This window comes from Opisthorchis viverrini (assembly GCF_000715545.1).
Source record: "Opisthorchis viverrini unplaced genomic scaffold opera_v5_64, whole genome shotgun sequence".
NCBI classification, from domain to species: domain Eukaryota; kingdom Metazoa; phylum Platyhelminthes; class Trematoda; order Opisthorchiida; family Opisthorchiidae; genus Opisthorchis; species Opisthorchis viverrini.
The window spans coordinates 683,254-707,987 of NW_008751720.1; the positions used below are offsets into that span (position 1 = coordinate 683,254).

At 45.9% G+C, this 24,734-nt stretch overlaps 5 protein-coding genes across 5 annotated transcripts in view; 3 read left to right on the forward strand and 2 right to left on the reverse strand.

Moving 5' to 3' along the window:
* Positions 1 to 271, forward strand: part of T265_04084 (hypothetical protein) — a gene marked incomplete at both ends in the record, with an annotated part of 8,852 nt that extends 8,581 nt beyond the window's left edge. Inside the window, one exon of the mRNA XM_009168730.1 lies at positions 27 to 271. Coding sequence (XP_009166994.1) covers positions 27 to 271 — 245 coding nt within the window. The remainder of the gene's footprint in view (positions 1 to 26) is intronic.
* T265_04085 (hypothetical protein) overlaps positions 1 to 2,152 on the reverse strand; it is a gene marked incomplete at both ends in the record, with an annotated part of 60,537 nt that extends 58,385 nt beyond the window's left edge. The window contains 2 exons of the mRNA XM_009168731.1: positions 44 to 164; positions 1,796 to 2,152. Coding sequence (XP_009166995.1) covers positions 44 to 164; positions 1,796 to 2,152 — 478 coding nt within the window. The remainder of the gene's footprint in view (positions 1 to 43; positions 165 to 1,795) is intronic.
* A 3,355-nt stretch (positions 2,153 to 5,507) lies between these two features.
* On the forward strand, positions 5,508 to 18,578 carry T265_04086 (hypothetical protein; the record flags this gene model as incomplete). The annotated part of the gene is given in 6 exon segments (XM_009168732.1): positions 5,508 to 5,743; positions 7,135 to 7,277; positions 13,156 to 13,289; positions 15,035 to 15,134; positions 15,150 to 15,348; positions 18,512 to 18,578. The coding sequence occupies 6 exon segments, from the start codon at positions 5,508 to 5,510 to the stop codon at positions 18,576 to 18,578; spliced, it is 879 nt and encodes a 292-aa protein (XP_009166996.1).
* Positions 6,348 to 24,734, reverse strand: part of T265_04088 (hypothetical protein) — a gene marked incomplete at both ends in the record, with an annotated part of 21,814 nt that continues 3,427 nt past the window's right edge. The window contains 9 exons of the mRNA XM_009168734.1: positions 6,348 to 6,888; positions 10,880 to 11,032; positions 11,120 to 11,168; positions 11,702 to 11,779; positions 12,855 to 13,049; positions 13,560 to 13,676; positions 15,898 to 16,144; positions 24,386 to 24,462; positions 24,504 to 24,639. Of these exons, the coding sequence (XP_009166998.1) occupies positions 6,698 to 6,888; positions 10,880 to 11,032; positions 11,120 to 11,168; positions 11,702 to 11,779; positions 12,855 to 13,049; positions 13,560 to 13,676; positions 15,898 to 16,144; positions 24,386 to 24,462; positions 24,504 to 24,639 (1,243 nt within the window). The remainder of the gene's footprint in view (positions 6,889 to 10,879; positions 11,033 to 11,119; positions 11,169 to 11,701; positions 11,780 to 12,854; positions 13,050 to 13,559; positions 13,677 to 15,897; positions 16,145 to 24,385; positions 24,463 to 24,503; positions 24,640 to 24,734) is intronic.
* The window catches only part of T265_04087 (hypothetical protein), a gene marked incomplete at both ends in the record, with an annotated part of 7,866 nt that continues 2,214 nt past the window's right edge, over positions 19,083 to 24,734 (forward strand). Inside the window, 3 exons of the mRNA XM_009168733.1 lie at positions 19,083 to 19,207; positions 19,232 to 19,330; positions 19,355 to 19,497. Coding sequence (XP_009166997.1) covers positions 19,083 to 19,207; positions 19,232 to 19,330; positions 19,355 to 19,497 — 367 coding nt within the window. The remainder of the gene's footprint in view (positions 19,208 to 19,231; positions 19,331 to 19,354; positions 19,498 to 24,734) is intronic.

Sequence of the window (24,734 nt, forward strand, 5' to 3'; positions counted from 1 at the left end):
GGTCAGCGAAACGATAAGTGAAAAAGATGGCTCATTAATTCACTCGCAAAAACGTCGACTGGAGAGATGGGCCGAACACTTCGAAGAGCAGTTCTGCTGGCCTCCTGCAACACAGCCGGTGGAGATAATGCGTATGGGCGAATGGAATGCAAGTCTTGATCGCCCTTCAGAAGAAGAAATAGGATACGAAATAGCCTTACTGAAACGTGAGAAGGCACCAGGACCGGACGGTCTGTATCGGTGCTACAAAGCGACTCCACGAATTCCGTAATAAATCTGACACTTTTCAAGAGACGCAAAGCGGATTTACGAGAAAACATACTATTCGCATACTTCCCCCATCAGTAGTATCACCGTTACATTCTTTCGTTCCTGCTGCTCACCCGCTACAAGTAATACTACCGTATATTCCAACCTCCCCGCACTACAACAAACCAATATTTCTCCCGATGAGAGCATACGGCGAGGAATGCCTATTGTGGACCATGCTTTTGAAGGGCCCTTCTTCGTAAAGGCAAATATACTACTAGCTTATCCAGTAAATCAAGTTATCTCGAAGCCGTGAGGAAAGACACCGTTTAACGCATGCACGATTTCGTGCAAGACGGCTGATATCTGACGCAATTATGCAAAAGAAGAGTTTTCGAAGAAAAACTTTATCAACCCAAAACTGGACTAGTAGTAAACCAGCAGCTAACTCATTCTAGCACAAACCAACTATGTTGTTGGAACAGTAGTTGCGTCGTCACTCGATGACCAGCTCTGTCAGTTTTTCGCGAACGATTCTGCAACATCACATCAGAGCAAGAGTTCCCAGTATCTAGGACGTTTTACTAGTACCAGTGCTGTTTGTTCGCCGCAATGGCCGTCCCCACACCCAATTGGACCCGATTTCTGCTTCTGTTCTATTCCAAGTACTCCATATATAAGAGTGCCGGGTCATTCCATCAAGTTCGTCAATCTGTCCAATTGTCTCCAGGGGCATCATTTATGTCCAAACAGAATTACCGGTTTTGAACTGTCAGTAGTGTGGACACTGCTAATCCAAGTAGTGAAGTGTCCGACTTTTTTCATACGCATACACATTTCCCGCATTTCTTTGACCTTGATACGTGTTAAATGACAACCAAGCCTTCCTCATTGCGTGTCTTCATTCAGTCGATTTTGATACATTTGCCGTGTTGTTAAAACGGATGGATGTCCTAATACATACAGTCCTAAGCACTTTTTCCAAGGCATTGTTATAGTCTGGCTCTAATACGGTTTAATTACCTTACATAATTCGCAGACAGCAAGCCAAACGTTCAGAAAAACTAAACGTTACCGTATTGAAAAATCATGATTAAGTCATGTGAAGGACAGACTACGTGCTTCGAAGAAAAGTCAGTGCACACTGACGAGAGGGAATCAACAACTGGAATATATCTCATCTCACTTTAGGAGAACTTTTCGAAGCTCTTCCACGGAAGAACAATCACAAACCGCACCACTACACTCCCTAACAACGCATTGATGATGTTACCTTGATTGGTGATGAAACGTTTGCGATCAAATTGCTCAGCTCAGCGAACAAATTAGCGACCTTTCCGAAACTGTTTAGTTTTTGCATCGACTGAACTTCACTGCATGGGCTTGCCTTGGCCCTTAGAATTTCGTACCACTGAGAATTGGGACAAGCTTCTACCTTCCGCAATCAGACAAAGCCCGATCAGTTCGTACCCTTCGTATACTAACCGTTTCAGAAGCGTTTATAGACACAATTGATGTACTTGGATGCACGTGATTTCATCATCACCATCACTGTCGACCGTAAGAACCGCGCACTTGTCGTACAGTGGTTGTAGCTGACACCATTTCGTTCACCGATGATTTGGGGAGGAGGGTAGATAACTGCGCATTGAAGGCGAGCTGATAAATTCGTGCGTAAATCCAGCACTGTCATTGGACTGTCAAGTGGAGGAATTAGGAAGGAAGCTACGCAGTGAGAGCAGTAGCTTGGATGCAAGAGCACCATGAGGGCGCGACAGGGCTTGTCTGGCAATGTCTCCAACTCCTGATGTGGCCCGTCTCGGGGTCCCCATCCAGGAAGACGGCAGTGACAAGCGCAGCTGAGTTTGCTGGTAATTGCTTCCATACTTCGCTGCCAAGTCATTGTTTGACCGCCTCTGGCTCTCTTCCACCCTTCACGTGGTTGTGCGAAAAGATCCCTTCGAGGAATTCGGTCGATCGGTGTACGCAGCATGTGGCCAAGCCAGGGTGATTAGTTCATCTATCGAAAGTAACTTATCTCTTCCGAATACTATTCGACGTACTTCAGCATCGCTTATCCGATGTTCCCACCAGACCGGAAAATGCTCCGAAGACAGCAATGGTCAAACACTGAAAGTCTTTTGACGTCCTCAGCGAGCAACAGCCAGGTTTCTGATCCCGTATAGTATATGGAGTGCACCGCAGCACTGTAAACTCGACTCTGGACGGACAAGTTGATGCCACGCCCAAGCCATAGATGACGCCGGTTCACAAAAGATGTTCTGACCTTTCAAATCCGGATGGAAATATCATCCTTCGCCAGACCACAGCTTCCGAGGTAAATAAATTTGTCTACTACCTGAATCGGCTCATCCGCAAGCATGAGGCTAGGGTTCGAGCCCACCCAGTCCTGTAGTAGCACTATACATTTTGCAGGTGTGAGGCGAGTGCCAAACCATGAGGCCGAATTAATGAGATTATTTAATATTGTTTGAAGTACCGCGGGGTCAGATCCAAGAAGAGCATCATCATCATCATTGTCAGCTGTAAGAACCGCGTACTGGTCGTACACTGGTTGTAGCTGCCAAGAAGAGCTGTCGTCTGCGTACTCGATATCTGTGAGCGGAGGCCCAGGGAGCACTTCGACCCCACAGGCATTAGAGGCTGATAGTGAGTCTTTCATGATCGTATCAATGACGAATTTGAAAAGGAAAGGTGAAAGAGGACAGCCCTGTCGGACAACACTTGATATGGTGAACTCCGGCGATAGCTTCCCGTAGACTTTCATACGGCCGCGGGGGGTGGGGCCGCCGCGCGCGCGGGGGGAATTTAGAACCAATACCTTCAGAGTGTGGTCACACAAAATGTCGTAAATCTCAAACGCTGGACGTGCTCGCAAAGTGCTTCGAACAATCAAAGTGTGGATGGAATTTAACCCTCAAGCTTTTCTTTGTTCTGTGTGCCAGAAGTCACTTTATTCCTTGGCTACTATACGAGCCAGCACCCGTTTGATCACATCAGACCAAACGGAAATCAGTCCAAATTCAATGTTCTTTCACCTTAAGCTATTGATTCGAAGACTAGTTGATTAACCAGATGCCTAAGCAGCGTTCGCCGGCTACTGACACTTCTGGTGCCGACATGACATCAGCTTGACTGTCAAAGGTTCTGCACGATGCCCCAGTTCGATCTGTACTACTTAATGGATCACAGACATGGCCGCTGCGTGCAGAGGTCAGAGACTCACTGTGTTTGACCATAGGTGCCTGCGAAGCGTTGGGTGGGTCTGGTGGGAACGTTAGATCAGTGATGCTGCAGTACGCCAGATGGTTTTCGGGGAAGTTCACTTTCTTTTGACAGATGAGCTGATCAGGCCACGCACTTCGCATGTCAGATGACTGTTTACCTCGTACAGCCCTCTTCGCCTGGGCTTGTATAGGATGGGTACGACTGACAGGCAATCAGTCCACGACTTGGCAACGAAGCGATCAGCTCATCGGGTTGGTAAGTGCCGTCTCGCGGGATGGGGCCCGCGAGACGTGCAACGCAACCAAAGCTGTCGCCTTCACTCCGTAGCTCTCACCTCCTAGCACACCGGACAAATAGATCTGCTTGTAGCCAGCGCACAAGCAGATCCAACGTGTGGTTCTAATTCCCTCATTCTCCCTATCCTCGGTGAACAATACTGTAGAAGCCGGAAATACTGCACTTCGGTGCACGGCTTAAGCTGTCTTCATCGAATGACAGCTCCTTATGGATTAGCATACACATCGACCTGTAATGCATGCGAATTGACTACAAATTGAGCTATTCGTTTCTGAGTGTAGATAAAAGGGTACATTAAATGGTTGATTAGTTGTTCAGTGATCTGAAGTCAAACAACTTCAAGGTGAATTAGGAAAGCCGACCTAACTGATGTTGCACACACTGGCATCCAACTACCTAACTCACTAAACAACACCACAACGCGTGTGTGATTAGATTTTCAGGGATACGGAAAGGCGACCTAGATCATCTACGTAGTCGCGAATATGAACAAGCACATCACTCGCTTAGCATAAATCGATAACAGAGAAAACAGGGCGTATCTCCATCTACTCTTCCGGCATACGAAATGAAATTCAAAGTCAAGTTCAATACAACCGACTCGGTATATGCACTGGCTGACAGTTTGTCTGGAGGCTGGTTACGTACTTTTAAATCATAAATGGGAACCGACTGAATGGAACTTTCAGACACTTCACTTTCAATGGACCTCTTCCATTTGCTTTTTTCGACCAGATACACCGCGGTGTTAAATTATGGAGCTAAAAGTATGTATCTGTCGTGTTTTGATCGATGGTCTCACAACAGATGAATCCAAAATTTCGTGTCGTACTACTTTTCTAAACATGTTCACTCGATGCCATGTCTTACCAAGGCGCCTGTGATGCGGTGTAGAGCGAGATCCATCCATCTGCAGTGCATACCGTGAAAGCCACGTTCTAGCCCATTCTGACTTCGGTCGGGCAACTAGATACCTCAACTAGTTTCGCTGATGGATTGAGTTGATGAGGCCTGAAATATTCTGAAATCTCCAAAGGAATATCTGACCCAAAGGAACTAACAACCTAATGATGGACCGCCCAGATGCTGCATTTTTTGGCGAGTGGTGCAGGTTACAAACGCTAGGCCAGACGATCGGACCTATTTGGATTCACGTACTGTTAAGGGAAATATCAAGTAGCAGTGTGAACCAAGACAGAGCGACCAACCAACAACTTGTGCACTTGCCAACGGAGAGTGGAGGATACGCAAAATACTGCCTATATCATACTAGCGCGATCCAATACAGACGGACTAAGGTTAGTTTTTCATTACTGCACCAGTGACACCAACCGTCTCCGGGTGAGAGTCGACAGATGATATATCGGGGCCAAAAATAGTCAGAACTTCTTGGGAGTAGGGTCGATGCAGACATTTGGAGATCCAGGAAATTTATCTTGTTCTACAGTGTTCATTGTCCTGAATAGACGTTTTATTAGAAATCATCATCATCATCGTCAGCTGTAATAACCGCGTACTCGTCGTACTGTGGTTGTAGCTGCCGCAGTTTCGTTCCCCGATGTTTTTTTTTTGAAGGGGGGGGGGGTAGGTACAGTGGGCTGTCAAGTGGAAGGGGGGTGGAAAAGGAGCTATGCATTGAAGGCAATAGCTTGGATGCCCGAGCGCCATTGAGGGCGCGACTGGGCCATATCTGACAATGTCTCTAGCCATTGATGTGGCCCGTCTCGGGGTCCCCATCAAGGAAGACGGCAGTGACCAGCGCACCTGAGTTTGCCGGTAATTGCTTTCATACTTCGCTGCCAAGTCATTGTTTGACCGCCTCTGGCTCTCTTCCCCCCTTCACGTGGTTGTGCGAAAAGAGCTCTTCGAGGAAGTCGGTCGACTGGCATACGCAGCACGTGGCCAAGCCAGCGCAACCTGTGCAGTGTGATCAGTTCATCTATCGAGGGTGAGTTATTTCTCCCGAATACCATTCGACGTACTTCAGAATTGCTGATCCGGTGTTCCCACCAGATTCAGGCAATGCTCCGAAGACATCGATGGTCAAACACTGAAGGTCTTTTGACGTCCTCGGCGTCAAAAGAAATAGCGGTGCCGAATTTCCCCTTGAATTTGTTTTCTTGTTGGAGGTGGATGAGCTAGAATGAACATAAACGAAGCGGATGCATCTGCGGTACCTATGAGTACACTAGAATCCACGGTGTAATACCAAATGCCCAGAGCCAAAGCAGTTTAGACCTTCCAGCATCAGTTCAAGTCGCATGCCATCACCACTAAAAACGATCGGATTGTTACCGACGCTATCGATACCTTGATGTCAATAGCCTATTTAGAGAACGACTCCACCCCAGACCGCTGACCAAATGAGTTTCGAAATACGGCTATTCAATGATCCAAAGGACATCTTAGCAGTATAGACTGTCTCTTACCACAAAACTGTACAGTCGTGATTGACCTTGGATTGCTGAGTCCTTATTGGTGGTCTCGAAATGGCCGAACACAGAGTTTATTCGCCCCAAAAAAGACCGATTCCACAACTAAAAGATTCGGGCTTGCTGGCCTGGCGAATCAGGTATATCACCGGTCAACATGGTAGACGAGGCGAAAACAACCCGCGTATTAAAAACGATATGTATCCGAACAAATAGTTACCAATGTTCGACAGTTCGACATACAAAAAGCGCGGGACTGATGCAACTGAACAAACACGAGGCCAACGGAAAAATACGCTGAAATAGAAACTCCCGTTTTGTTTCGTTTTCTAATCCTCAATTTAAACGGATGGAAATAACATGGCATTTGAATCACAGATAGTAAAGGCGTATCACAGCACAAACAATGGTAAGAAACCGGTTACGACACACGGAACTCATGGATGTGTGACGGTCAAGATGATCGTGCTTTAAGGACGCAATGTTGTATATTTTATACGTGCGTCTACGAAAGATGGCTTGACTGTAGACCGACTCGAACGACAGACGATCCACAAGGAAGTTGCCAAAGCCAGTAGATCAGATGTAAGTAGCATCAGGAAAACGGCCGACCAGCCAAACGGGACCAAAATACCGGTAAGGAATGGGCCGAGAGCAGCACCTATAAGAAAACATTAGGAGATGCCGAGTAGTTCATACTATGTAGATCGGAAACATCTGTAATGTGACATGGGAGAGCGACCTCATGCAAAATCACTCACGACGGGAAGAGACCAGGGTACATCATAGTCTTATCCTGCAAGGGTCAGTAAAATTCATTCGAATCAAGCTCGTTTCACCTTGTGCGAGGATGCAGAAAATTGGTGCCCGCAGCAACTCAGTAGCCTAGAAATTGCTATTATGCTAGACCAGGCTGTTCAGCTGTAGCACCCTTTCGGTGCCTAACTGCCATGACACCCGAAGGAAGCACGAGGGCTGGGATACTGCCCAAGCCTAGACAGGGGAAGTCGAGTAGAGGAGGTCGGATTCGAACCGCGGACCTTCCGGTCAGTAAATTCGCGCTCTAACTACCTGGACCATCTCGCCCCTATGCTAGACCACAAACATATTGAATAAGTTGGCTTCTACAAAAGATGGAAATTTCATACAACTTTGACCGGCCTATCAGGATTGATGACCTGTGACCAGTGAACTTTATGAGATCCAGACAATGGTCTAGTCATTGTCTCACTATCGAGTCGTACAGCCAGTCTGCAGTGGACTCTTGCCATCCCCACCCGTGATGCACGGAGCCGAATAAGTGAACCAAAGATGGACCGTCTCAACTGTACCAGTGAGTTGATCGTTTCAACATTGGCAGTGGCGAAAAATTCACAATCGTATTAGCATCAGGTTGTTTCTTCAAGTACATCCCGATTGTCCATTAAAATAGCATTTGAAAGAGCATAATATCCAGTAAATACTGATCACTTCTCGAGTCTAGCCATTTCGGCATCAACCAGGTTCGAACTAGCGTCATCAACGGTGAAATGTACGTTACGCTACTGGCGTGGATTTTTTTGCTGAATCGTCATAGTGTCCTTGACTGCTCTCCGAATGTAGCAGCATTTGAAATACAAGGCACGCGGAAGCCAGTGAACCATACGAAAAATTTGCCAGCACTGAAAACCAAGTGCTCTTCGAAAGCCCTGTCCTCACTACTAATATTCTACCAGCGCGATATTTAGTAGTTGATTAAACAATTACCCAAAACTTAATTCTGGATTGACTGGATGTGCCTTGAACAACAATTACCAGTCTAGATTACATTTTCACGGCATCAGCAATGAATAACTTTCAAGGGGTAATTACGTTGACATATTTCTATGCAACTAACTTCAAACACAGTCGCAACACAGAGAGGTCAGTTTTCCGGTCAAAGATGTCACTTTTCAATCAATAGAACTGATCTCAGCGCATTGTTTTGCTAATGTTCTTGTGGCAAAATCACTCAACCGATTGGTTTCGCGGAATGATTGTACCATAGTTGCTTGAGCATAATAAAAGCTCATGAACTGTGGTCAATCCACCCTGTCTATGGGTCAAATCCGGATAAATTTCAACAAGTCCACACGGACTTCACTCCAATGAACTCGAAAATCACTCTCCAGTTGTGCCCGACCAGGTCGTTCAGCGTTTGTGATGGAACTACTTGTTCAAACTACTGTTTTGTGTACTAACCTCGACGAGCAGTCCTGTGCTCTTACTGTGTTTCTGCTGTCAAGGCCAACGACGATGTACTAAAGTCATGACAAAAAACAAAGCGTTTCTTGTACCACTGTGTTCTTTCAAACACAGATGAACGGAAACGAGGACGTGGTTTGATTCGATCCTGGGTTAAATACGCTGGTTAGCGCCATACCAACCAACCAACCCGATAGGCTGATATGACTGAGTCGTTTGCGTGTCGAGATCATGAGTGAAATTTTCAAAGATCCTAATACTGTTCACAAACTATGAATAGCTCATGGGGCAGAATAATTCAGTGGAAGAGTAAATCTTCCATTTGAGGAACCAGACAACACACGCGAGGGGAATTCCGTGACTGAGGGGTAAGTGGCGCCAAGTCTTGTCCAAGTGTGCTGCCAACCACGGTTGTTCGTGGTTGAAGGGTTTGGTCCTGAGATGCGCATTGTTGATGAATCTCAGTAGAGATGAAACAGCTGTATAGTGCTTCTCGGATTTTTAACTTCACTTACAGTAACAAACCTTTATTGATATGAATGGCATTTTAGAGAGAGAACATCATAGGAGGCAATGTCGTGATCGAAGAGGCCAATATCTATTATGCAAGAACTACGAACGTCAACCTTTTTTAACGCCACTGGGTGTGATGCCATCAATGGACCTAGACAGACTGCTGACGGAATCTTAGAAAAAAGTCCAGCCAATTTTAGGCAATCCATATTTGGGGTGGGCGCATCAGATATGTTTTGAATCGCTATATCGACAAGCACACCGACGAGCACGTCAAACGGTGCATGACGCAATCTGATAGGCGCAATAAATCCGACGGAGTATGTATGGCATGCACGAATATTAACAGAAAGCACATGTGGTCACAGAAAAAGTGGCTTCTTCAGGATGGAAGTTCAGTACCAGTTAGTGATTATTCATTAATAGGGGTACGCCTATTCATCACTGCAACATTGTGCACGAAACAGATGAATTGACGATTCGTAGTGAGTAAAGTGTCTTTGTATATTCCAGTATATGCAGCAGGCAGCCAACATGGCTCAGCAAATCTGTTGATCCAGGTTTATGATCCTTTAGGGCTAACTCATCAGAAGACGACGCTTCAAACCAGACAGACGGGTTGCTCCAGCCAACCAAGTGACGGAAGTGATGCCGATCCCAGACAATGGACCCACGTAAGGCCTCGAATAGAGGAATGTTCATCTTTAACGATTTACCTACTAAAGACATACTGAAAGAATCCGAATGAAGGCACTGTTCTCAAATACTGTGATACAGCGGCCGCACCAATTGCTGACTTCTTAAGTGACGAATTATCACCATGCTTAATTTCATAATCACAGACAGTTTCAAATTCGTCGCACGAATTTTATCGTGTTCGGGATGGCTCAGTAGACAAGGCGAGGATTTGCTGATTGCAAGGCCCGTGACAATATGGTGTCTTCGGTCTCTGGTACGCGAATGGGCGCAATACAGCGGTAGCCGATCACACGAAACCGACAATTAGCGCCCCAGCATTTTGGCTAACCAACAACCCGAGATCAAATCGAACAAGAAGAACTGAACGTTTGGATGACAATCCGACACTTGGTCAATTTGAAATACTCCAAACCTAGTTGCTAGCGTCTCAGTGGCTTTCCAGGGCGGCGGTTGTACGACAAACCGCGGTTGCTTCCAGTTTTCCAAAAGCAATGCTTTCTGAATACTTTCAATGACACTGGGGTAGGTAGACCTTGTTTTCGGTGGTTTGTCACACTGTATCAAGACAAAGGGCGAACACGCCACTGCTACATGTTGATCTTGGTAAAGTGCGGATTCAGAGTATCTCTATTCACGTGCAGCTCACACTATGGTTCGGCCTAAAAGCGCCCTATATGGTTCACCACTCCAAACCCCTAAGAACTAGTAAAGCATGTTTTGACTCCGTCACGTCGTACAGTCTCCACGACCAGCTTCAGGACGTTGGTCTGCTCCGGTTAGTGATTTCACGTATGAGCGACAAAAGTTTGAGCATAAAGTTCAACTGCATGGTCATCCCAAAAACTCTATGTACGGACCAACAACCAGAGAGTTTACAAGTATTGTCCTGCATTCTTACGGGTTACATGCTTTGAAGAACAGAAGGAACACCTTCAACAAACATTCAAGCGAACCGGAGACTAGTTGTGATAATATGCATGGGAGAAGCATGAAGAATGCCGTTCTCGGGCGGCCAACTATGCAACATACCAGCATGGGAGAAGCATGAAGAGTGCCGTTCTCGGGCGGCCAACTATGCAACAGAGCGATTACGCGCAAATACCACAAGAGGAACGTGATTCACACGGTGCAACCCTCGTATACGCCACCTGTTGCACGAGGGGGCAGGTCTTATTCCGGGCAATCAATCAAACACCAGTCACCCGAAAGCGACCAACCTAGTGATCCGGTTCCATCGATGATAGCCGTTATGGTAGCCAGGGCACGAGCTCGTCCTTGCAGGGCATGTTGCGTTCCCAGATCGGCCGAAACGGCGGTGGTGATCAGAGCGTAAGGTCCGTTCACAGTGAGTCCACAACAGAACAGCAGCACTGTAAGTTCAGAAAAACCATGGTATTAACTCTTTGGTAGGTGACAGATTTACGCTGGTTCCAATGAGGCGTCTGATGGCTACTTACCAAGGGAAGTCGTGGAGACAGCCGAAGCCAAGGCTTGGTAAGCAATCAGCTGGGAATGGAACGTAAAAAAGGTAGAGAACAGCAAGATAAGATACCAGAAGCCACACCCTAAAGATCGACCACCCACCTAAGAGATACCAATACATGCTCTGTGCAACACAAATGTACCAGAAATGACTAATGGAAGCTGATCCCATATACCACAGACTACTCCAGAATTTAAAACCACGAAAAAGGAGTAGCACGCGTAACTCAAGTTTTTAGGCTTGAGCAACCTGGCAGTATTTCAGCCCTTGTTCATCCTTCAGGTAGCACGAAAGAGTTTTACATACCCCTGTTGTGTGGACATGCGGTTGTAGGCTGAGTAGAATAAGCCCTTGGTCTACTGCGAAGTCGAATTGAGGGGATCAGCATATACGAACCAGATGGGCAAGTGGACTGTATTGTTATACATGAACTTATAGCAATTATTACTGGCCTGTGAGTAATGTTTGCAATACTTTGGTTGCATGATACTTGGTGCCTTGACCTTAGATCCTCTGCAAACTAATGAGGGATGATATGGTAAGACACAAGACTCACCAGCGGAGCAGCAAGACTCAACATGACGGAACACATGAACGCACGTCGCCATATTGTCATTGCATCAGAATCAGACTCCTGTCAAATAGGAAAGAAGGTTCGAATAGGCGCTGTTTTTTGTAGGAAAAAAATGACACACTACTCGAATACAGCAGCTAACTACGACATTCTCAGGTGAGCTGAATGCCAGTTTGTTGAGTTCCAATTTCGCACAAAAGCCATGGGACCGATCGGTTAAAGCCGCTTCAACGACAGCGTTTTGACTGATCCAATTAAATGAGTAGCTACCAGATCAACTTATCAAAATCTGCTGAAGTCTCTCTCGGTCAGACACAGAGTAACAGCTGATAAGCGCAGTGGGAGTGTGAACGTTGCGATAAAAAGACACTCCAACGAAAGATTCGGCAGACAGATTCGACAGACTTTACAAGGATACCAGCTCATTGTGTCAACAGACTTTACAAGGATACCAGCTCATTGTTCTGTTTTCGGTAGATGTTGAGTGTATGCAATTACTAGCCCTATAGCCAAAACAACTCTTCTCCAACCGAATAGACTGGATACATCGTAAACACAGTCGCACGGATGCATCGTATTGCTCAACGTACGTCAGACTTTCGTAGAAATGCCGCTGGTCTAGGTGCGTGTTGTATGCAGTATACACCAACTCACGAGGCTTTGCTGGGGCGGGGGTACGGGATGATGGTAAACAGTACCATCGTTATTTAGGTAAGTTCTATCTCCCAAACCTGTAAGAGCCTAGGGTTGTTGGCTACTTCAATCTCCTGGCTAGGATTACCGATATCCCTGGGTGTTCCAACAAAGTGTGCTTACCGAGAATCGTCTAGAGTAGTACGGACGATGTGGATTATCTGGATTCTATTCAAGCGTGAAACACGCTCGTCCCCCCAGATCATTTGACTTTGTTACCTTCAGTTCGGGCTGCAGACACGGACAATCATGGGCCCCATGAGAAAGGGGACAAGCCTTGCTGGAAGCAAGGCAGGTAGCATACCTGCCGAATTGTCCGTGTTAACACTTAAAATCCCGAAATGCAAAGCCTACAACGGTGCTAGAAGTAACTTTCTACGACCATCACGACACAACTTCGGATGACATCACAAGCGACGGACGACAAAATTAGGTTACGTACTTTCGGATCACTGAGCCATCCAGCCAAAATCCCACCCACGATGCCACCCAGGTCGAAAAGCACGGATAGTTGAGCGGCCTGTTCTGCAGTCACTGTACCTGGTTCAACAACGACCAAATAGTTCGGCAGCCAGTAGAGGAATGTGTAGGACACCAGTTTGGCGAAGAACAGAAGGAGCGAGTAGGCCAGAACGTTCTGAAACACAACACAAAGGAGTTATTCGACCAGCTTAGGGGTCTACTTTTCGGACGAGGCCACCAGTGACTCGGAAAACCGTATCGTTACTTGGAAAATATAACAGATAATCGTTCAGCTGTAACATCCTTTCGGTGCCTAACTGTCATGCCACCCGAAGGAAGAATGATGGCTGGGATACCGCCAGGTTGCCCAAGGCGAGAGGCAGAGATCGGGTTCGAACCACGGACCTTGCGGTCAGTAAATTCGCGCTGTAAACACTGAGCCATCCTGCCCCCTTGGAAAAACGTCTGAGAATTTACAAGACGCATCCAAGGACACCAAGTGACCGCCAACAGTATCGGAAGGGACAGCAACATCAGTGCTGACACTGATGCTTCACTGCCGCGAGTAATTATCGTACAACATCCACTGACCAAGACCGACGTTTTTCGTAGGTTGGTTGAGACTGATACAAGGTCATCCAAGAGAATTCTCAATGAAACTGCACGAAGGTCACACACCACTTACTGGGATTCGTAGGGCATCACATAAGCCAATAGCCTGTTTCGTTGTGGTTGTGCTATTCGATTGGCATGGAAGCTCCTCCAGCCGGTCCGAGCTCGGTCGCCTCGGTAAACAAGATGACTGTAGGGGTAGACGGGTAGTGTTTTCAGAGAATGGTAGAGAAAATTTGACGGTATGGCCTAGTTGAACGTAGAGACAGTGGAAAATAACGCTGGTCACTTATTCGGCGGACAACCCAGTAGCATCCCACACACCGACAGGCTCAATCACAAAAGTAAATCAAACATGTCGTGCCATCGCTAATGAACTAGTTTTGGCACACGGTGAACTAGGTCTGGGAGCCTAAGAATATCCAACCTAGCTACCTTTCTAAAGGCTTCCGCTCCGAGTCCGCGCAGTCTGTGGGCGTCAAATAGGACAGCGAGAGGATTTTACTGGCAATGAACAGTAGAGTAGTTTTATGGTACAGAGGTACAGAGGAGTGTGATAAGCTCCATCGAGAATGACTGGCTGTTGAATAAAAAAATGTCACGCCATTTCGAAGAATGGTAATTGATCAGGTGGCTGTTGATCTGTTCACCGAGCTTGGCAATTGATTTGCAAACATTTCGTCACCATCCGAAGAATGCCAATCTTCTGAAACTGAGTACGTGACCGTGTACAAGGGTGGGAGCTCACTCATTCACAATCGATAGCTCTCAAGTTGTCATGCTTATGACCCGGCACAACCAAAGGCGAAAACTATACTTAGGATGTTTGTGACAAGCTAGTACAAAGCCCGTTCCCTGCTCATATTTTTATCACAACTCGTCCGAGTAGCTCACCTTTTACCCGGTTTTATTTTTCTTATCAGAGGTCACCAGAAGTGCACACCCTCTTTTGTATCAGGATTTCAATCTCGCACATGAGATGAGCATGTTACTATCACACCGTGGTAGAATGAACACACCATCCATAAATGGACGCCCATCACCAATAAACCTTGACCAATGTGTGAGGTCTACTTAGTGCCATGAAAATTATCCAATGATGTCGCGTCACCCACTGAGTTGCCTAACCGTGAAATCCTGGCAAGCGGGTCATTGATCCATTACTGAGTTGTGACTCGAGGCGTCCAACAAAAAGTGTATGCCCATCTAACCGCGCAGAAATGATGTCTTGTCGAATGATGGCGAAACATTTGCAAGTCAACTACCAAGTTCGGCGAACAGAGCAAAAGCCATTTGATCAACTACCAAAATGCTCACATTAGTCAGGCGCAAACAACGTGTGCAACAAGTGTTCAGACATGATTATCCAATTGCATCTAGTGGAGTACCGGAGGCACACAGGCTTGGCGACTCCAATCCACACTGTGACCAACAATGTGCACGAATAATGTGCTTTAATGAGAGGAAAACTGTGTTGTTCGGGGTTGGAGTGGACTAACCAGAACAGTCGACCAATACACTCATTTGCATATCAATTTGGTTTTCAAGGGAGACTTAACTGAATGCCTCGTTTATGATATTCCTCAACTGAAAGTGCTGCACAAAGATCGCTTCATGTTTCAGTTCATACGATATTCGAGATATAGCAGTACATTTTCATAAGAGGAACCTACGCACAAGGTTGCTGAAAACGCTTCGACGGCCCATGACCAGTTTTGTCCTTCTTGGGGCTCATCAGGTAAGCGCAGTCCCCGAGTTTCCGTAAAACCTATGTTCTACATCAATCCATATTGGACAGAGTTAGACAAGTGCACTCATTTTCATATTAATTTATTGCATTTGTCAAGATCTACCCAAATCGGGTCCAATTAGAACATAAGGTTGGTGGAAACTTGGGGACTCCGCCTACCTGATGAGCCCCAAGAAGAGCGAAATCGGCCGTGGGCTGTCAAAGAGGAATACTGTTCTATTCAGACTGATCAGTTTGAATCGAAACCAATCTAATTGGATGAGAGAGGTGCATAGCTGGAAAACATCAACACTTCTGTCCCTGTCACCAGTAATTTTAATGCAGATATGGCCGTTTAGATTAGACCTCAACCCATTCCATCTCTCGCATCAGATGGCCTGCGATGACCAAAAATCTGGTATTTCATATCTGGAAGTAGTGGAAGCAATTGAACTTTCGCAATCGCTGACTAACCTTTGCTCTAATGAAGTTAGAAGGGTTAGTTGTGGGCATAAATAATTGGTCAGATGAAACACCACATCTGACAGCGGTGCATCCTGATTGGTTGGACAGATGATCAGTCAAGTGGTCTAGTTTGGTGCTCATGGCTGGGATTATCCCAATAGACTAGAAAGTCTTCTACGGAAGAATAGAAACTTCGAAGGTTACTTGTACTCCTTACCTCAACCGCTGATTTTAGGTTCGGCAAACTCAAGTGAGGAGGCCTGGTAAAACGTCCGGGAAGCTGAAGTCGTTCGGGTCGGTCTATCAGGGTGCAGTAAACCACCAGACCGCCGACTGCCATCATGATACCCGGTACTGCGAATGCTGCACCCCAGTCGGAATCCGCAAAGTAACCGGCAACCAAAGAGCCCAAAATATTGCCCACACTCGTGTGTGCATTCCATAGGCCCATGATGAAACCTCTCCTGTAGAGTAGAAGGAAAATTAAACGGGTACTGCAGAATGAAGCCGATGTGATTGATTTTGCTTCAGACCTTGGACAGATGAGTTAGAGGCAGTTAATTTGCAAAATAATTGCGTGACACCAATTAAATCAAGTGTAGGCTTGGTTTGATAGGACACGATGGGCAGCGGAAACACTTTAGTTAAGACCTTGGAAACGGCGCTTCATGAATCCTCAGAAAATGACGCAGTGTATCTAACTCATGGCTGTTTCGTCTGGTATGTGTGTTAATTGATTCCAGCTGCCACAACTGCCTCTACCGACCAGTAGGGATAATAAGACGGGAGCAAAAAGTGCGGACACTGGCCTGGGAAATTTCGCGACGCTTAAATTCCCATAATTTCCTGATGAATGGGGATTTGAATAGTGTCGGGCATGTGTACACAAACTCGCTAATGCTATAGTGGCGCATATCAGAACACCAAAGTTGCTTGGTATGCTGGACAAAGGAAGAACGGTACAACTGATTTTGTGCGAAAAGTGAACAAACTCTGTGCAAAGCAATACTAAAGATCTCGTTGGAAAGGTGACATACCTATTTAGACAAATCAGGGGACATTAGTGTCCCGCGGTAGCCAGCCTTCTCGATAAACGTGTCTGGTTTTGGACAACAAACCACGTACTGATAACAGACGCAAGATCGCCATCAATACTGGGATACGTCTGTCGTTATTCCCCATCTTACGACTCCGGTTACTCCCCTAACCGAGTTTTTGTCTACTATGGAAACTGTAATATTATTGTGAGCAACAAAGTATGGACAGTTGAACCGAGGTCTGTCCGTTGATTTCACGATTCAAGCATATTAAACATAGCAGTTCATACCTAACGTCTGACTTCAAGATATACTGGTCTATTCATGAGGCATGTCTAGTCAAACAAAAAAGCGTCTATGAGTAGTGTAAGGAGATTTGGGAGTTCCCAACGGAGGTTTCGTCCTGTAAATGAAATCAATCTGTCCTGACAAGCCAAGAAGCACTGTACAGCTGGTTCATCCTTGTTTGGATTAACCAGCAGTGCAAATCCCACAAAACCCTAGGGAGTTTCGAACTACCGACCTTCTGACTGATAGTCTACACACTTTACCGTTTATCCACGAGCGGCTAACGACCGGTGATTAAATCAGACAGGTAGGATATAGCGCCGTCATCGTCCAAACACAGTCCCCATCACATGACCATATGCTGACTGAAAATTTCCAAATTCCCTCACACTACCAACGAAAAGTAAGTCGTTCAAAAGAAGGAATTCACAAAATGAGTGAGCCTTCCATCTGGGAAGTCATCAATCAAGGGACCAGGCAACAGGCGACCACGTCATATGGACTATAGGATTGAATGATGAGCGGTGCTATATCGTGTCTTGGTGCGAGTAAATCCCACTGCCGACCAGCCGCTCGTCTCTGAACGACTCAAAACTAACTGGGAGGTCGCGGTTCAAAACTCTCTAGTTCCGTGAGATGCGCACTGATGATGATTCCGAAACGGGATAAAACAGCTGTACATTGTTTCTCACCTTTTCAGCATACATTTGTTCCATTTACAGGATGAAATCTCCACTGAAAAAAATGTTTTCTGCGCGCAAAGCAGTGCATGGAGTTCATTCAATTGGAAAAAAGGTATGATGAAGGACCTAACTTCCAAGTGAATCTATCGTTCGCCTGTTGTTCTTGACCGGCGATCCTGCAAAATAGGGTTTAGAGACGGTGACGGACGTTCTCGTGCGATCAATTTAGCTAAATTGCCCCAGTAACCTGAGAGTGTATGGGGGGGAGTGAAGACCCGAAATCGTCCTCCTTACTTTTTCGTAACAGTGCTTTGGTTTGAATCACTGATATGTCGACGTTCAGGACCGTTGTTGTTTGTGAAACGCACCAAGCATAACGAATCTCAAAGATGGGTCAATAAACCCAAGGTATATATCTTAGGAGTCACCTCATTCCGGCACAGTGGGAACCGACAAACTCGGCAGCCTAATACAAGAACTCTGACGACAAGAAACCACATGCTGCCGAGGAATCTTGAATTTGTGTGAATCTAAAGGATAACTTTGGGCAAGCTGGCACATTCCGAAAGAGTGGAAATGAAACTGTCGGTATGCAGCAATCATACTAGGAAACCTCCACTCCAGATTCCGACGCAAACTGCAAGTTTTTGACAAGTGGAAAGATTACAAATCTATGAGTGCATGTGAATAGAATGCCCCTCAACAGGCAGGTTTGGTCAATCGATGGGGGAAATCATAGAATACGAATTTGTCACTTTGATCACCATCCATACACATAATGGGCAAATGTGACAGTAATGTCAAATCAATCGTTCAACTGTAGCACCTGGCGCCAGTGCCAACGAAAGGAGGCACGAGGATTGAGATCCTGCCATGTTGACGAAGTCTAGATGGAAGCAGTCGAGATGCTGAGGTTGGGTTCGAATCACGGACCTTCCAGTCAGTAAGCTGACGCCTTAAGCACTGAACTATCTCCATTAATGTGCTCGCTGCACGCCTGCTTAGGATGAAATTTATCTACCCAACTCAAGAAGATGAAATGAAACCTATCTGCGTCTTTATTTTATTTCAGGAAGCGAAGCGCGACAAACAAATCGTTCAGCTGTAACACCCTTCCGGTGCCTAGCTGCCACGCACGAGGGCTGAGATACTGCCAGATTGCCCAAGCCTAGACTGGGGAAGTCGAGAGGCAGAGGTCGGGTTCGAACCACGGACTTCCCGGGCAGTAAATTCACGCTCTAACCACTTGAGCCATCTCGCGAAACTCGGCTACACCGAAATTAATGGAAGAGTATTACGACAACACGGAATAACAGTAGCATAAAAACCTATCAGTGAACTACGGAAAACACTCTCAAGCCCGAAGGTAAGACCGGAATTTATGAAGAAAGCCAATGATACACACAAAATTCAATACAACGAGTACGATAAGCATTAGGCGGGACAAACCGGGAGGAGACTGTCTATCAAAAAACACGGATACCAGCTTGAAAGCAGAAGACACGATCAACCGCCACTAGTTTCTGTGCATAAAGAGGTGCAGCATATCGATTGGTGCAGACGATAGCTCAAGTGAGGACAGGAAAAAATCGTCTAACTGTAGCACCCTTTCGGTGCCCAACTGCCATGCCACCAGAAGGAAGTAAGAGGGCTAGGATACTGCCAGGTTGCTCAAGCCTAGACAGGGAAAGTCGAGAGGCAGAGGTCGGGTTCGAACCACGGACCTTCCGAACGGTAAATTGAGCCATCTCGCCCTCGAGAACAAGAACACGTCGCGCGTTTACGAAGGTTTGGTGACGCAGCGAAAAAGTGATCAACAAGCGTATTGATATGGATTCAATACATTAAGCAATACGGTCAGGAGAGTTGTAGAACCTCTGCAGACGAAACAACAACAGCTCAAGCCCAGGAACAGTAGGAGAATGAAAGAGACCAGAATCAGTGAACGCATCGGAACCGGTATCAACAAAAGGTACTGCAGTCATTAATCAGAACGCCACACATGGTTCGGGCAGACCGACAGAAATCCGTACTGAGTAAATCTAGAAATGAGCGAGAAAAGTCCGAGTCGCGCGGACGGAAAGATGGGCCTCGTCCAAAGAGATAGACGGATAACGAGTAGTAACGTGTGTCTAACAACATTGTTGAACACGTTAATTGTTTTTTCCACCTGCCTTCACCTTAAACTTCTTATTTTCCAGGTCAACACACCAGGCACATTCGAAAACAGATGCTAACCGTATGTGGTATCATCGTCATCACAATTGTGTCCGACAGCTGACACAGAACGTCACACACACAGTGTGTGTGACCAAAACGCAGGTCTGTGAACAGACAGACGTCTAGGTTAAAGTTTAAGACATAACTAAATCTAGGAACAAGACAAGATCGTGAACGAGTGTGTCCGACAATCATTGCAAGGAGCGTAAACATGGCAGTGTGCACAATCAAAAAGAACTCGGTTGTCTAGCCGAACAAGAAGAACACATCAATGACTGAGGTCGTGTGAGTAAACAAGCATCTGGAAATGTTGGCAGAGGTGAGAATTGCAAGGTGGAGGAAATAAAACCAACATTACACAGTGCCAGAACTCCTCCGTAAAACCAACATGGAGAGGTCCGGTGCCTCTGCTCTATGAAGCGAGCTTCTGGAACAATCAGCAGGCCAGTTTACTGTTGAAGACAACGGTGGAAAGTCAGGCTGTTTAGCTAACCACTGATTTGTTCGCTAAGCTGAACAGCTTAAATGCAAACGTTCTGCTGCTTTGAAAATTGACGTTTTTGGTTCCCTTGTTATGATCTGCATTCCACGCTTCCCATTGAGTCTTGGTTGTCGGTCTGCAGGTCAGATGACGAGAGCTAATTGCCAATGTTTTCTAATCGGTTTGCTTTGCAATCATTATCAATATTTAGAGCAGCAGTGCGATTGATGGTTACAGCTATGAAGACAAGAAAAACAGAGGACTGAGTGCACGAGCAAATAGGGGGCCTAGTAAGAATGCGCAATAGCAGGGTACTCACCAACAATTTGAATCGTGATGAGACCTACCAGTTTCCGGGTAGAAACCCCAGAACTCGACAGGTACGATTCACGTATCAGGGGAATAACTGCGAAGTTGTCCAAAGTTCCAGTCTAACTTTTCACCGCCAGCGTCCAAACTGAAGTGGTACACAAATGGTGCCCCTATTTCCTCTCTAGACTGTTGACAAGTAAAGCATTGTAGCAGCTGGAATCAAAGTAATGACCTCTACGAGGAAAGATCATCGGTGAGAAAATGACTCCTCCTAAAGTGTATCCTACTCTGAGGAGTAGGCTATCTAACGTCAGTGTAGCCGGCAGTAACAAACTGTAAACGGATTGCGGAAGCCTGTAAAATGTCCGGGGCTACCAGATTGGGTTTGTAAATGAGCCTAATTTCATATATCCCGTGACTTTTTCGTCCTTCGGGAACAGTTCCGGCGTTGCTGTTCGAACTCACTATGATATATTATAAGCCCACAAAAACCTGAGGTAATAACACTGCAAAAGACTGAATGAAGATTGATTCGCAGTATGGTTAGCTGGTGGGGCCTGGTCATCCAATCACAGACGATATGATGGGTCGGCTGGCAGCCGAGGGTAATGAAAGCCAGGTGTGAAACACAAGGACCTGGCCAGCTTGGGTGTGCTTCCTTCTTGCATCCGGGAACTCATTCTTGGCACCGTCAAAGGCAGAGGATTCCGTAAAAGTCACGGTTGTTTCTGGACCTGACTAGTAGCAAGTAAACGCAGGAAAGTCAAGATGAGCAAAGCCCGAAGACAACTTTGGAAAGGCCTGTGTTTATTCACAGACATTTCACTTGCACATCTACATCGGTGTCCAGTGAGTGCTACTGATTTTCTCAGCGAATCGATTGATTAGGGAGATTTTTGTTAGTAGAGCTAGTGTGACTCAGGTACCGGAACCAAACGGCATTCTTCAAATTTCTATTACGTACTCATATTACGATTCAGAAACGTTATAAAAGGTAAGACTTACGTAGAGGCGTCAGGTCACCCACTTCCGTGTAGGCCTAGGTTGCTCCAGCGAATTTCTGTTACACCATATGAGGCCTACTCGCAAACCGTTTCGGCTAAACAATGATAGAATCTTTTGGTGAAGCACCGTTGGGCGTTGTTTTCGAAGCCTAGTGAGTTGTGGTTTGCTTCAAATGTTTGTATCCAACAAAATCGTGGACGTGACCTACTAGTTAGAAGTTTATCAACGTTATCCATATCAAAATCCATAGTAAGTTGGACGTTTGCATAATATTTGACGGGAAACCGTATGCGGTGTTTTCAACTTGATTGAAAGCACGACGCAATGTTAGTTGTACTTTGGTTACCTTGTTTACAAGATCGAGACATCCTGCAATAACGTGGCTCAGATGTGTACTGCACAGGGAAGAAAGATACGCTGGTGCTTTGTGAGGCCCCCTGTTTTGATCACCAGAAAAGCGTGAAACCTCCATGAAGACGTGAGACTACAACGCCACTGCTTTTAGGGCACATCCGATAAGTTTAGAAGCTTTGTTCTTGAGACCTTTCGTGTCAGTTACCTGCTGACTACATTGCACTCACATGCAGGTGGTTGTGATTGTTTCCTAGGCGAGGAGAAATACAACAAACCAACTGACACTTCCTAATAGCTGGCAAACTATGATAGTCGGGACTTGTCAATGTGCTTTCAAACGGAACGACACACAACAAGTCCGTGGAGTAACTGACTTTTTCGGTTGTCATCGATGCTCCTGGTGTTTATAAGGATAAAGTAAATCAGTGTGGTGACGTCAGCAGCTTCCACAGTTAGTCACAGAATTGATTTGCAACACGAGGTCTGCAGCCTAACGCTATGGTTCAGTTGCAGAGGCACACAGCGGGGGTCACGGATGATGTCTTTGATTGCATGGGCAAGTTGGAAGGCGCTGACCGAAATAGCGGAGAACAACAGCCCACTCGCACACTGGTCAAGAGGGACAATTTAAGTAGCCACGTCCGGCTCGGTAGTATTTCTTAATGTTGCAAGGGTATCCAGTTAGTTGGTGTATAGGTGTATGCATTAGTTTGAGTACAAACAAATCATGATACCAAAGTAAAGGGAAAAACACTATTGAGCGTAGTTTCTACTTTTTTGTCATGATTCACAGTTATGGAGATGGGAGCACTCACACCACTGCCTTTTGCCCTCAACCATATAATTCAACGTCTTAAGCCACTGCAATCCGTCTACCCTAGACAAACCGGCCTGACGGAGGATAAGCCTGAGCTAATCGTTGCCACTACAAAATACCAGCCAAACCTAGATCGAGCGAACAAACCACTGGATGGTAATAATTGGGAGGCAGTATGTAAAGCGCGCCAAAACCATCTAAGCTGATGTGGTGAGTTCAACTCTTCAAAAAATAGAAAATACTATACCAAATAACCTGTCGTGGACTTCGTTATTGGAGACAGTGGTCATCAAAGAATGTCAGCTTAGAAACATCCAGAGATCACAATTACTTTGTCCTAGTAAAGTCAAATGGAAAGGAACAACTTGGTATCTAAACGGTTTGTATTTTCCGTCACCGGAACCAACAACTAATTGCGACCTCTATAAATCTGACAACGAGTTACTGCTTCTGACCAGCATCCCTGCAAACATTCCCGAATCCCATGATTTCAGCGGCTAGGACATAAATCAAATCGACTTCTTAAATAGGCTTTATTTGAGGACGGACGACCGATTGGGTAATCTTGTCCACCGACAAGAAATACATCATCAGTCTCCAAGACTCTGCGTAGCAGGACACGCAATGTAAAAATGAATTACAGCCCATCGGTGCGTAAGCCGGGGTTATGAACAAACACTGCAATCCATGGCGCACTCCGTTCAGGGCGCGTGACTATTCTGTTCCCATGTTACAGTGTCAACCGTAAACAGGAATCCAGTTGTGTAAAAGCGCCTCGGTTGTTAATCACTGATAAGACGACCCCTGGTCATCATGAACTTAGTCCTTCGGCATCTCCCGGTAAACTCGGATGGTAGCGTTCCATGGAAGAGAGGCAGATTGTTCAGTTTGGTTACTGGATGAGGATCTTGGATAGGCATCATCTAGGTGCGGCTTATTTCAGTGACCGGAATACCGAGTGTGAGGGCCGAACTAGCTAGCTGTTCTACAAGCGTGCAAGTACGTGCACTGAGCACCGATAACTTAGACGATATGGGGGAGTGAGAACCAACCGATAGTTAGTTAACATAAAAGAGCTGCCAACTGTCAGTCTTCATTCAGAGGGATTACAGTATGTCCACAGTATGTTCATATTAGATCAACAGCACCTAAATTATCAATGTTTAGGAAGGTGTAGTGCATTAAAACCGAGTTTCTATTAAAAAATCGTTCAGCTGTAACACCTTTTAGGTGCCTATTTGTGATGCCACCCGAAGGAAGGACTGAGAACCTGTCACGTTGCCCAAGACTAAGCAGGAGAAGTCGATATGTAGAGGCTGGTTCGAACCATTGACCTTCCGGCCAGTAATTTCGCGCTCTATCTCGACCTGGAATAGTTAAACTCTTGCGCTTCTTTCGAGTTCAACGATTTATTTCACTCCACTACAGACTAACCCAATATGACCAGAAGACCCAGGGGTATGATCCACTGATCAGAAAGTTCAGCTGCCAGACAACAGGATTCTCACCTAGTTTTCCCCCACCAGTTTCCCATTAGCGTGACTACCGCAGGCCATCCGGAAGCCTGCGTAACACCAGATAAGACCTAATGGAGAGAGATCTCAGTACTTTGCAATTACACCTTACCTGAACACAGAAGAAGTAAAGGTAGTTGTGTATTCCACAGTAATAGGCAAATCCAAATGCAATATTGGTCAAACCACTGAATAGCATTCCAAAAGCAAGAAAGTGACGTAAATTGATCCGCTCAGCCACATAGCCACTGCAAAGATTAACATTTACATGCTGGTGGCACTTCTCATTGTTATTACCTTATCACCATGGATACGGCATATACCAGAAGGTAGATATATTCCA